The 13,429-nt window shown below is 40.3% G+C and overlaps 1 protein-coding gene across 2 annotated transcripts in view; it reads left to right on the forward strand.

The window, feature by feature from the left end:
- st8sia5 (ST8 alpha-N-acetyl-neuraminide alpha-2,8-sialyltransferase 5) overlaps positions 1 to 13,429 on the forward strand; it is a 44,660-nt gene that overhangs the window by 13,085 nt on the left and 18,146 nt on the right. Inside the window, exons 2-6 of one of the 2 annotated variants that reach the window (XM_034192207.1) lie at positions 5,722 to 5,829; positions 6,182 to 6,277; positions 10,313 to 10,405; positions 12,686 to 12,772; positions 12,903 to 13,047. In XM_034192207.1, the coding sequence (XP_034048098.1) occupies positions 5,722 to 5,829; positions 6,182 to 6,277; positions 10,313 to 10,405; positions 12,686 to 12,772; positions 12,903 to 13,047 (529 nt within the window). The remainder of the gene's footprint in view (positions 1 to 5,721; positions 5,830 to 6,181; positions 6,278 to 10,312; positions 10,406 to 12,685; positions 12,773 to 12,902; positions 13,048 to 13,429) is intronic. The other variant, XM_034192208.1, reaches the window with a different exon arrangement.

The raw sequence follows: 13,429 nt of genomic DNA on the forward strand, positions 1-13,429 counted from the left end.
AATTGGCCAGATTTCTAGAAATGAGAGCTGCTCCATCCAAAGTGGGATGGATGCAGTCTCTCCTAACAAGACCAGGTTTTCCCCAGAAGCTTTGCCAATTATCTATGAAACCCACCTCATTTTTTGGACACCACTCAGACAGCCAGCAATTCAAGGAGAACATGCGGCTAAACATGTCACTCCCGGTCTGATTGGGGAGGGGCCCAGAGAAAACTACAGAGTCCGACATTGTTTTTGCAAAGTTACACACAGATTTAATGTTAATTTTAGTGACCTCCGATTGGCGTAACCGGGTGTCATTACTGCCGACGTGAATTACAATCTTACCAAATTTACGCTTAGCCTTAGCCAGCAGTTTCAAATTTCCTTCAATGTTGCCTGCTCTGGCCCCCAGAAGACAATTGACTATGGTTGCTGGTGTCGCTAACTTCACATTTCGCAAAACAGAGTCGCCAATAACCAGAGTTTGATCCTCGGCGGGTGTGTCATCGAGTGGGGAAAAACGGTTAGAGATGTGAACGGGTTGACGGTGTACACAGGGCTTCTGTTTAGAACTACGCTTCCTCCTCACAGTCACCCAGTCAGCCTGCTTTCCCGGCTGCTCGGGATCTGCCAGGGGGTAACTAACGGCGGCTAAGCTACCTTGGTCCGCACCGACTACAGGGGCCTGGCTAGCTGTAGAATTTTCCACGGTGCGGAGCCGAGTCTCCAATTCGCCCAGCCTGGCCTCCAAAGCTACGAATAAGCTACACTTATTACAAGTACCGTTACTGCTAAAGGAGGCCGAGGAATAACTAAACATTTCACACCCAGAGCAGAAAAGTGCGGGAGAGACAGGAGAAGCCGCCATGCTAAATCGGCTAAGAGCTAGTAGCTATGCTAAGCTAGCGGATTCCTAAAAATACGCCAAGTGAATAATGTGTAAATAATTTAGAGGTGATTCAGCAGAAGGAGTGCTTTAGTTAAGGCACATAAAGATTACACTGGGAAACAAATCGTAATCTAGATAACTAGATCAATCTAATTGTGCAGATTAAACAGCTAACAGATACAGAAAAACACCGCTGTGCTCCGGAACAGGAAGTGATACAATACCGCAGTGAGAGCCAACCACCAGTAGAGGCAAGCCAATGATGACATCGTCAGCAAGCGACATGCAGCCAGTGCCACAAATACACAACAGACGGACTAAAGTGTTTGATTTTAGGGTTTACAAACGTTTTTGACCGTTAAACTTTGCTCACTTTACCAGCAAAAAAAGAGATATCAGACTAAAAGTTATCGGAACTAAATTTATCGGAAGATAATTGGTCTGATGATGGTTTTAAAACTTATCTGAAAAGCTAATCCGCTAACAAAAACATTAGCTTTGATAATTATCTGTTATTGGATTAGCTGAACTGTGCCCACCACTGGTAGACACTAATGCTATGGTTATGGTTAGAGGTAGGAGAAGGGTAAGATTAACAATAGCAAAATAAAAAAATGTTTCATGACAATCTGGCGCATTCGGGTTATTATGCATGGAAGGAAACAGTTGTTACTAACACCATCATTACTCACTGTATTGACTATTCAGGTCTGTAATTTTGCAGGCAGTGCTATAAATATTTATTTTAGTGCGCAAATAGGACATGCAGGTGCAGCACTGCAGCAGGTGCAGCAAACACTGAGAGAGACAGCAAAAGAAGAGACAGGGTGCAACTTGAGAAGCTTGATTTTTTTTTTTTTTTTTTTTTTTTTGGCCTTTCCCTCTGTATTTCCTTTTATTTCACTTCAGTTGATGGTTTGGGTTTGATGTACTCGTAGTCGTGACTCTTTTATCTTTCAGAGTTTTCACAACTTTTGAACAGATGTTTTGAGTTTTAGGCCCATAAGTAACTGTTTCACAGTAGGCTTAGGTATGCATTTTTATTTATTTGGTTTTTAGCGTAGACCAGTGTATTCTCAAACTTTTTTTTAGAACAAGTACCACTAAACAAAAATAAATAAGACTACTTAACTCCCTAAATATTCCAAAACAATAGCTTTGCTTACCAACAGTATATTACTATCTATTACCCGTTGAATTAATTTTTAAGTAAGAGTATAATATAAATTCAAAATGTGATATTTTATCAATATACTCAAGGATCACCAGGGGTCGCTCACAGACCACCAGTTGTCCACAGACCAATCTTTGAGAAAGGCTGGTCCAGACCGAGGAACCTCAGATTACCTGCTATGTATAGATGCAGAAGTTCAATGATAGGGGAGGTGATGGTCTAGTGGTTAAGAGTTGTGCTTGAGACCAGAGGATCCTCAGTTCAAATCCCAGCCTGACCGGGAAATCACTTAAGGGCCCTTGGGCAAAGTCCTTAATCCCCTAGTTGCTCCCAGTGTGTAGTGGGCGCCTTGCATGGCAGCAGCCTGACATCGGGGTGAATGTGAGGTATTGATGGATGTGTGAAGCGCTTTGAGCGTCTGATGCATACGGAAAAACGCTATATAAATGCAGTCCACTTATAATGATATAGAGAAGCAGTTGACCATACGAGGTCTGTTAGAAATGTATCCGACCTTTTTATTTTTTTCAAAAACTATATGGATTTGAATCATGTGCGCTTGGATCAGCCAAGCTTGAACCTTCGTGCGCATGCGTGAGTTTTTTCACGCCTGTCGGTTGCGTCATCCGCCTGTGGGCAGGCTTTGAGTGAGCACTGGTCCACCCCTGTCGTCTGATTTTCATTGTCAGGGAAATGGCTGAATGATTGGAGCAGCGCTGAATCAAATTTTTCCAGAAACTGTGAGAGACAGCCAGGTGGAAACCATTCAGAAGATTCAGACGGCTTTCGGTGAGGATACTCTGGACATCACACAGATTAAGGAGCATTACAACCGGATTAAAGACGGCCCACAGCGCTGGAGGGCACGCCGCGCTCCGAGCGGCCATCGACAGGCTGAAACGACCAGATCATTTCCAAAGTGAATGCTGTGTTGATCCGGAACGTCATGGCGCACAACAAAAAGCATGTCCGTATTTGTTGTGCGCCATTGCGGCTCCATCCCAATGCACAAATTCCTCTGCATGTCTTTCATTACAAAATCTCCTGTAACAGTGGAATGTGCCGCAAAAGTGCTGATGTCCACCTCTTCTGCAATTTCTCTGGTAGTCAGACGACTCACGCATGCGCACGAAGGTTCAAGCTTGGCTGATGCAAGTGCACATGATTCAAATCCATATAGTTTTGAAAAAAATAAAAAGGTCGGATACTTTTCTAACAGACCTCGTACAAAGCTCTGAAAGTGATCACCAAAATTTTAAAATGAAGTCTAAACTTTATGGGAAACCACTGCAAAGACAAAGAAATACATAGACGACCTCCTAGAAAGCTCCCTAAAGAATCCAGATAAGATTTGCTGTAGCAAAACAACAATGAATTTTAATAAGCCAAATGTGATGCAATAAGTGCATGAATGATCATTTCCAATTCAGACTGAGATATAGTGTGACTGAAGTGGGCACTGTTTCATGAATGGAAAAACGAATTCGTATAAGACAACAAACGTGGTTGTCAAAGCTGAGAGCCTGATTAAATGTAACAGATTTGTAACTGTTGACAGAGAGCCAAGATTCTCAGTCACTATGGCAGTGAAGTTGTCTGGGGCCCAAGAACTTCAATTTTCACTGAATTAAGTGACAAATAATTAGGCAACTGTTTGCACATGTTACAAACCTCTTAATCCTTACAATGAATAACATCTTTGTCAATGCATTTAGTTTACTCACCAGTTTATATCATGAGTGATGCTCACCAGCATCATTCATCTATAAAAATACTTTTTTTTTTCTTGCAACACTAATGTGTTGCAAGAAAAAAAAAGCATTTATATAGATTTGGATGATAACTAAGCAGATGAATGGACTTGCAAAATTTCAGTTTTAGAAACTGCACTGATCTGTGACTCACAGACAATCACATGGGACTGATGGTACTCCCAATGTTGAAAATGCCTAGTTTATGATTTCTATACAGAAAGGTTTTTTTTTCCATTAGATGGTTTTGTAAGTGGCAAAATGACAGCTTCTTCAAGTAGTTTTACTGTTTGTGTAACACACTGCTGCCCTGTTTTAGGCACTTGTGTGAATCTGAAGCACAAAATCAGGGCCTCATTTCTCGTGTTCCGTTCTGCGGTACGGCTGCAGAGCGTTGTTGAAATGGTGAAGTGGCTCTCATTGAGGCCAAATGTGCCTGCAGAGCCATACTGACAAGAGTCCCTGGTGATGAAAGCTCCATCCCATAATGCACTTTAGATTCGGTCTCACAACACCCACAGTGCACTCACAGAAATGATTCATGCAAGAATACTTGCATAATGCAATCACCTGAAAATAGAAGAGGCTATCCGCCTACTTATGTTTTGTTGTATGTAAGGTGAACGGCGTTTTAGCAACTTAAGCCCCCGCAGTTTAATATGTCAAGCAGATTTTTAAATGTTAACTTAGAGATTGAGGAAAAAATGGAAGTGTGGCTTTGCTCTCACTTTGAAAATAGCCAAAGCAGAGCTTTTTATAGATGACTATAAATAAGTTCTGAACACACCAATATGACACATCTCTGCAGTCATAGTTTGATTTTATGCCAACCATCTAAATGAAGTGAGCTCCTTTGTCAAATATGCTACATCATATGTCATTAAAGTAGTAATATATGTGGTAGAAAAGGAAGTTTTACTCATACTTTTATTTTACTGCAGTGTTGCGAATATAAAATGACCCTCATTATAAGACCCCCCCCCCAAATTAAATGCATATTTTTGGATGATGGATATGTTGATAATGTGGATAATGTTATTAGCAACCAGAGGTGGGAGTAAACTGCAACTCAACATGACTGTCATATGTTGACAGCTGACTTGGTGCTTGCAGTTTGATGACTTGAGATTGACTTGACTGTGACTTAATGCCACCTCTGCTCAAAACACATTTTAGGGCTTCTTTTGAGACCACAGTAAGCTTGTGTTAGCATTTTTTAAATGGTCATTTTGGTCTGGCAATCTTCTAACATTACATTCTCACACTGTATTTCTTGGTTGCTTGAGAGCTGTTTGATGACTGCTCTGTGTATCACCATGAGCTTAAAATTTGCATCATAACTTCTCCTGTGCTTCTGGTTAACTTACTGCACTTTTGAGGTGCTGTTTTTTCAGGATCATACAGCACTCTAAACTAGTTAGAGAAGTGGGTCGCTTCAGTCCTGGGAGGCACACTTATTACATGGGTATTACTGATTTGCATGTATATGACATGTAAAAGTCTAGACCATAAATATGAGATGACCCAATTTTTTTTTTTTTAATGCACTTCCAAGAGAAATACGCATCTCATATTTTGAACAACATGGCATTTACAATTACCAAACTGGTTAGACGCTAATTCACAGCAACACTAGCACCAATTCTTGTTCTTCCAAATGTGAGTTTATTATTCTAACATTATGTATATTGAAGAGTATAAAAGTCTTGATTGCACTGATGACTGGGCCAGTTTTCCAGCACTGCAAAATTTAACCTTTCTAATTGTGGTGTTATGAACTAAATGTCATGTTTGATGTCATATTTGATTTTTTTTTTTTTAGAACCAAATGCTGGTCCCCTCTTTTGTGTGTTTGTTTTTGTGTGTGTGACGTTTGAACAATAAGGGTAATAAATCCCAAATAAACTGACTGATTTTCTTATTAGTGCGCAACAGTTTAGCCGACTCAAAGGAGACGAAACAGGAAATTGGACCGGTCCCATTAATTTCTCGGAAGATGGATCACTGAAGCCTGCCAGAAATGGAAGGAAAAGGTACTTTACCAGCATGACTGACCGCACAACACCTTTGAGGAAAACAAGAAAGAGCGCGAGCGCATGTGTGTGTGTTTGCGTGAGAGAGAGCGTTAGAATGAAAGAGAACATAACTTTAAAATTCATTATAGTGAGGAAGACCCAGCCGTGCATGTGTGGACTGGGCCACTGATGTACATTCATCTACCTCCTCAGATGCTGCACACAGACAGTCAGAGAACATAAGAGGCAACACACTTAGAACCTTTGTCCTTGTTTTGAAATCTGCAGGTCAACACTTAGAAAGTTGGCAGGGGTGATGATGACTACATCAGGCATTTAACTCTAATTTAACCTGTCTGCATGTTGACAGATGTTTCCGTCAGAATTTTCAGCCAGATTCACAGATCTCCATAATAGTCACACCCTGCCTAGCTGATATTAAGAAGAAAAAAATACGCACTCAAAGGTAGGCCAGTTTGAAGGCATTTTTAGTATTTGTTTTTTAACAGAAACCCAAGAATGCCACTTTGTATTTGTTTTTTTTCTGTGTTTTTCATTAATGTTAACAGTATAAACTCATTTTTTTCAGTTGTGGTTGCACTTCAGGTTTTGCCGTTGCATGTTGTCTGATCTCGTCCACCTTGAGCTCAGATCCCTGACCCTCTATTCCCCTTCAAAAGCTGGTTGAATCACAGTCTCCTGTTGATGTCCTGGCTTCTTCTTGCATCACTGTATCCCATCCAGCACCCATCTCCAAATTCCTTGTCCTCCTAAACCTGTCTCATGTGTTGTGCACAGGTCTGTGTGTATACCATGTTCATAGTGTGGACAGTTCTCTTTGATCTCCCTATCTCCCCCTTCTCACATCTGCATTGTCTCTGAGACCTGGATAACCCTCCTTTTGCTTTCCTTGTTACCAGAAAACAGGAATTTTCTCAAACCTTCAAACCCTCATTACACTAAATATTATAAAATTGACCTAATATGCTATTGGAATTCATCTCACCAAGCTGACTGCTCTTCTTTCTAAACCAAGCAGATAACAGTTGCAAAGGTGTCATCTCATAGGGAAAATATGCATGAATATTTATAATCCTAGTCACTATTATTGGTGTCCTTAAATTTTAAGGGCAGAATTTAAAGCAAATTAAGAAATACATGCAAAATGAACCATTTGTGGATAGACAGATTGAGTCTCAGGTCTGGGAGCATGTGTTGGTGCCACTTGTCTTGGCAACAACCTCATCATGGAATCACCTTTGGTCCTAGAAGGCAAACACCCAGGCAGACACCTGGTTCATCCCCATCCCTAGAAAGTATTAAATGAATTGTCTTCTGCAGTTAGGTGAAATGTTGGTGACCTTTTGGGTTTTTCCAGTTACTGGGATACTAAACACTGATGTACCTGCATGCTGGATTATGCCCAGAGAAACGGGCCATGTGGCTAAAATGTTTTAGGTGATACTCCCCCACAATGCAAATGGTATACTTCATATGAGCCTCCCTAAATGTTATTTGGCAAAACTCATTCCAGTGGTACTTAAGGGCCTTAGAAGAGACCTAGTACCATAGACACCAGGTCACTACTTGATGTCCAAGTCTCACTGCCATACAGAAAGCACCAGGACCCTAAAGACTTGGACCACTGTACTCTTGCAAAGGTGTTTGCATTGCTAGACACCTGTGTTGAGGGATCTCATGACAGCACAAGCTCTTCCCAGGTATCCCTTGATCTCAGAGGCCTAAGACCCAGGGGCATGAACATCACTGCCCTGATAAGTCAGTGTCTCTGCATACAGATGCACTTATGATGGCCAAGTCCAGGAAGGTATTGAAAGCCTGAATTTTAATCTTGGTTCAGGACAATACTAGCCCAGGAACTCAGATTCCTCACTCAGCTTTTCAAGTGCTGCATTCAAGGTATCCATTGATTTCATAATGATCACAGTGTTGTCTGCCAAGTCGGGGTCAGTAAACCTTTCCTTGCTAGCAAAAACACCTAAGTCACTTGTCCCCACAAACCTACCTTACACCCAGCCCACACAAGCATTGAATGGAGTGGAGCCAGACCATACGCATCCCTGACAAATATAAGAATTCCCTGAGAAGACGTCGGCGACTCTGCCTCTCCTCTGCACAACACTTGCACTACTTGTGTATAGGCTGGGTGTGATATCCAACAACTTGTTGGGGATCGTATGAATTTTCAGATTGGTCCAGAAGCCAGCTAGTCAGTCAAATCAAATTCTTTGTAAAAACCAACATAGGCTACAAAAGCACTGCCCATGTTCACAGTTGCATTGAATGAGTACTTACAGAGTGAGTATGCAGTCAGTGGTTGACTTCTTGTGTGTAAAATTAGAAGCTTCAGTTGCTGAACAGCAAGTAACTGGGAATGAATCCTGTTAAGGATAATTCTTTACTGCAAGAGAGAGCAGTTGTTGTAGTCCAAGCATTCACCCAAACATAGACAGCAAATATGTAGATGAGGAGACAATGAGTGAGTGACTGAATGAGTGAGTGAGTGAGTCATCCCCACCAGCTTGTGTAGACGATAACTCAAAATCAATAAATGCTATCACTTTGTATTTCAACAACAGGGTGAGTTTTATTGAATATAAGAATAAGAAGAAGTTTATTAATCTTTAAGAAAATTGTTTAAATATTCTTGTTATAAAAAACTGGTTCATTTGCATTTATTTCTGAATATAATTTAACTTCTGTGTTTATAAATCAGGGGTGCTAATAATCCGGACCAGGACTATATGTTGCTCCTGCGAGTAAAAGATCAGAAATACACTGCATCATCACATGGATGTAGACAGCCAGTTTCTTTTTTTTTAATTATTATTTGTACAATTTCATATGAACATCATGTTCCTTTGAATGCATGTCCTCATTGTAGTCATTTTTTTTGTGAATATTTTATTTATTTGAAACCTCACCTATTTTATTTCCAGAGCCACTGGTAATATTTTGTAATATCACCCATCTAAAACACTACTTCACTCTATCCTCAAATCTAATGTTCATTTTCCAAAACTAATTGTGACTCTTACAATTTTAGTATTAAATTCCCATGGTTTCATACAATTCAACAAAGTCATACATGTTAAAAAAAAAATTAACTGGTCTCTCATACAAACACGCAAGGTTGTGTAGGATTACTTTGAAAGAATTCATGTGGATTACATGTATGTATGTAAATACATTTGGATTACTTGTAATCTGATTACTTTTGGATTACATTTCAAAGTAATCCAACCCTGCTTGAAACACGTAAGTTCAGATAATGTTGGTTTATAAAAATGGATACAGGGTTTCCCAAAAAAGTACCACAAAAATAAAGCCATAAAAAATCTATACACTTTTGGATACTGACATCTGTCATATGTCATCTTGAAGTATATCTCAGGAAATTTTAACTTTGGTGTTCATTTCTAAATTCATCTCAGTTTGTAAGAGTTTTGGCATTCACAAGATGTGCTCAGCATGAAAACAATTCTCTTTTTTTCCCTCTTTCAGCCTCCATCCAAATCAATCCCAACCCACCTCTGAACACAAAGATATTCAGATACATAAAATACAAAGAGTATATTCTGATTGTGTGCAAAAACGGGAGCTGAGGCAACAGTTCACTGATAAAATTGTAATTTATGGACACCATATTTGAAAGTTTACAACAAGCAATAATCTTTTCAACTTTTTTGACACAAACTTATTGTCAAATCACCATAATGCAAACACTTGATTCTTTGTGTTAATGTTGCCATTTCACTGCAGTACTTATTTTCCTCAAATGACTTAAAATTATATCATCAAATTATTTGGCTCTGATTGTGTAGCATTCAAATAAAATATGATAAAAACATCAATTTTGATTGCCTGTGTCTGAGTATGCATGCTAGATATCCAAAACTCAAGATGTCAGTTGATAAGTGCAATTATGTCCTTACAACTTGGACAGTTGACCCGTTTCTTCTTTGCAATAGCAGTGTGAATATTAACATGTAATTATACGAGCACACAAAGTACTGAGATCCACATGAGCAGAAGCATTTTAGCACATTTGTCAGCCCTTTTCATTTTCACATTGTTTTTTCAGTGTCTCTTCTGAAGCAAACATATGAAAACATAAAATAGATTCACATATGAGATAAGCTGTCCTTATATTGCATGCTTAATTTTGGAAATATCATTGGTTCAGACAAAGATCTAATAGAATCTAGTGCAAGTGTCCTGTGTGTTACTATCCTGTTTGTGACTCCAACACGAGCTGCATCACTTCTGTCATTTGTCATCCCACAGTGTTACACTGATACATAGTTCAGGATTTCTTAATTAAAATCACAGACATTGTGCAATAAAATGTTGTCTTTATCATGTCTTCTCTACACACTGTGTTATATTAAATTAGATTTTGATAGCTTGTCAGTAATTATGTCATGTGTCCTGTGTCTGCAGAGGTTTAGCATGAATCTGACCGTATGAATCTCTTTAGGTATCTGGAAACATACGAGGGCTCCTATGACTACAACTCCACTGTGTGTAGGGAGCTCAGACAGGAAATTATGGATGTCAAAGTCCTGACAATGTGAGTGTTACATTTTATTGCCCCATAGATTGTTTGTTAAAAAGTGATTGAGCAAATAGTTTTTTTTTCTGAAAATGTTGGTTGTTAAGCTGCGTTTACACATAACGACGGCAAGTCACGAATGCCACGAAGTATACATTCTTGGCTGCTGATCACAAATGTGATGATTCGGGGCAGACATGTCAGGTCTTCAGGAACTTCTGCAACCTGTTACCATGTGTTACGATTAATGGCACATGTTGCTGGAGAATTATCAGGAACCATTACGCACGGTCAAGAATAATGTTCCGCGTTGTTGTGAAGTTCTGTCACGTGGTGAATGAGGTGAATTGTCTCCACACACATCCCCATATTCATCAATCAGCTGCTGAACAATTTAGATCGCTGCAATTTGCTCCTTAAAATCCACAACAGAAGAACTTTGTGACTGCATGCTTAGTTGGGCTCTGTGCCATGGAGTGGTGCAGAAAGGAGGAGGAGACTGAGAGAGCCAGATGTGTGGCTTCATGCGGCTCTTGTCTTGCTCGTTTTCCCAAACATCAGGTACAGCAGCAGGTGGAACACCTGCAGGAGCGCACTCATGTGCATTGGAACGAAACGTTTAGCGGGCAGTAGGGTTTAAATGTTTGCACGTCAGAGAAGAACGCTGTCACGCTCTATTAAGGATCACCACTAATCAAGATGGATCAACATGCTCAGTTGCCTCCATGATGAGGCGAAATTAGGGTGGTGCGTGACATTCGTGGAAGATTTTTTGACAGCCAAAAACATGCTCCACAAAAATCACGAATATCATGCACCAACATGCACTATTAAGAAACCTATTCAGATGTGTTATGTCACGTTAAGAATGTCAGGAATGTGCCAAGAATGACGCAAATATGACATTCGTAACACGTCTTGCCTACGTGTAAACGCAGCATTTAATTCATGGTCAATCATCATGTTCTTCAATAATGATAGAGCTGATTTAACACTAAAGTAGAGTTTAACTGGATTTGAAGTGGGACCAAATGTAGTCCTGGTAGAGTCTATTTTACTCTGCAAAGTTTACAATTAATGATTGGTTATTTGACCTTCTAGTGCCTTTCTATTAGTGCAAACCAGTCTGGTCAGTCGTCCATAATCTTAGAATTTTTTTCTTAGAGAACCGCCGCTTCCTGGACCCTTCTTCTGACCAATCTCTGTAGACCCTAAAGATGTGAAAATTCCATTGAATCAGCAGGTTGTGAAATACTCAAACCAACCCTTTCTGACACCAACACCCATGCCACTTTCATTCATTCATCCATTTTCTATACTTGCTTATGCCAGTTAAGGCTTGGGGGGGGGAGCTGGGTGAGAAAAGGGGCGCATTGTGGGCAGGAATACCAGTCTGCCGCAGAGCCACAATGTATAGACCGACAAACACATACCGCTTTCAAATCAGTGAAATCACCTAACGTTCCCATTTTGATGCTTAGTTTGAAATTCAACACATCCACTTGATCATGTCTACGTGCCTACATGTACTGAATTTCTATCCTACAACTGGCTCATTAGCTTTATTGGACAGTCTGTTGACTGTGTGTCCAGGGTGTACCCTGCCTCTCGCCCTTTGCCTGCTGGGATAGGCTCCAGCCCCCCATGACCCTTAATTGGAGTAAGCAGGTATAGAAAGTGGCTGGATGGATGGACAGTCTACTGAAAATGTGTACCTAATGAAGTGGCCAGTGAGTATCTGTTCTGTTTGTCAAGTCCTGCTTAACTTAACTCAGCGTGCCTCTATTGCATTAAAAACCGCATATTGTCACATCGGAGTCTGACAGCAGATGAGTCATTACGCTCATCAAAGCGTCAGATGTGCTTGAAGGCAATGACCAATGTGTTCCACATTCCTTAATACAGTAGTGAACACTGTTTTGTGAACTTCTTGTGCGTGTTTTTCGGGTTGTTAGGCTGTACTGTTGGCACGAGATGAATATTTTTGAGCTTTGAGGGAGAGATTCTGCCAGCAGAGTTAAAGTAACTTTGTGCCAGCCTGCCTCCCAGAGCAAATCATTTCTCTTAGTCATCTCAAAGGAATTTCCACTTCAAGGGCAGCTATTTACAGACGCCCTGTCTTAATAACGAGATGATTTCAGTTGTTGCTCCATTGCTGTTCGATCAAACTGCATCTTTGTCTTTTTACTGTCAGTTTTATGGATTGTCTTCATTTCAGTGGCCTTGTAGAATGATGACTTTAATCAGAAAGACACACCCAGATGTTCACAAACTCATGTTGCACATTTCTGTGTGAAGGGTGAAAACCTCAGAGTTGTTTGAGAGGTGGCGAAACTTGCAACTGTGTAGGTGGGAGCAGAACAAAGAGGAGACCAGTAACTTTAAGTGAGTATTTTCCGGTCCATGTTCCATACAGGGTTTTTGTTTTTTTTTGTTTTTTGTTTTATGTCTTGTTATTGCACATATATTTTGTCATATGCTATTTCAACTCTCCCTTTTTGGTGTCGTCCAAAAGGATGTCTCTGTCTCGCTGCTGTAATGCTCCTTCCTTTCTATTCACGACCAAGAGGAACACCCCAGCAGGGACCAAGCTGAGGTACGAAGTGGACACCAGTGGCATCCTTCCCATTACCACCGAGGTCTTCAAGATGTTCCCAGATGTGAGTTCATGAGCTGCTTGTAAATGAAGCATGTTCACATGGATGACAGAGTATAGAAATGTATTGTATGTTTTTAGCTATGATTAACCAATGGATTTATAGGAGTTTAACTCTGCAGCTAATCATACTTCCTACATGCCTGAGTGATGCATCAAGTGGAAAGCCAAGCATGTTGTTGCTACAACCCCAATTCCAGTGAAGTTGGGACTTTGTGTAAAATATAAATAAAAACAGAATACAATGATTTGCAAATCCTCTTCAACCTATATTCAATTGAATACACCCAAGGGCGTAGGTTTGGTCTCAGCTTTGGTAGGGATAATACCACCCCCCTGCCCACCACCACCATCACCCCCTAACCCACTCATACCATTAGACGCAC

This window comes from Thalassophryne amazonica, chromosome 17 (assembly GCF_902500255.1).
Source record: "Thalassophryne amazonica chromosome 17, fThaAma1.1, whole genome shotgun sequence".
NCBI classification, from domain to species: Eukaryota; Metazoa; Chordata; class Actinopteri; order Batrachoidiformes; family Batrachoididae; genus Thalassophryne; species Thalassophryne amazonica.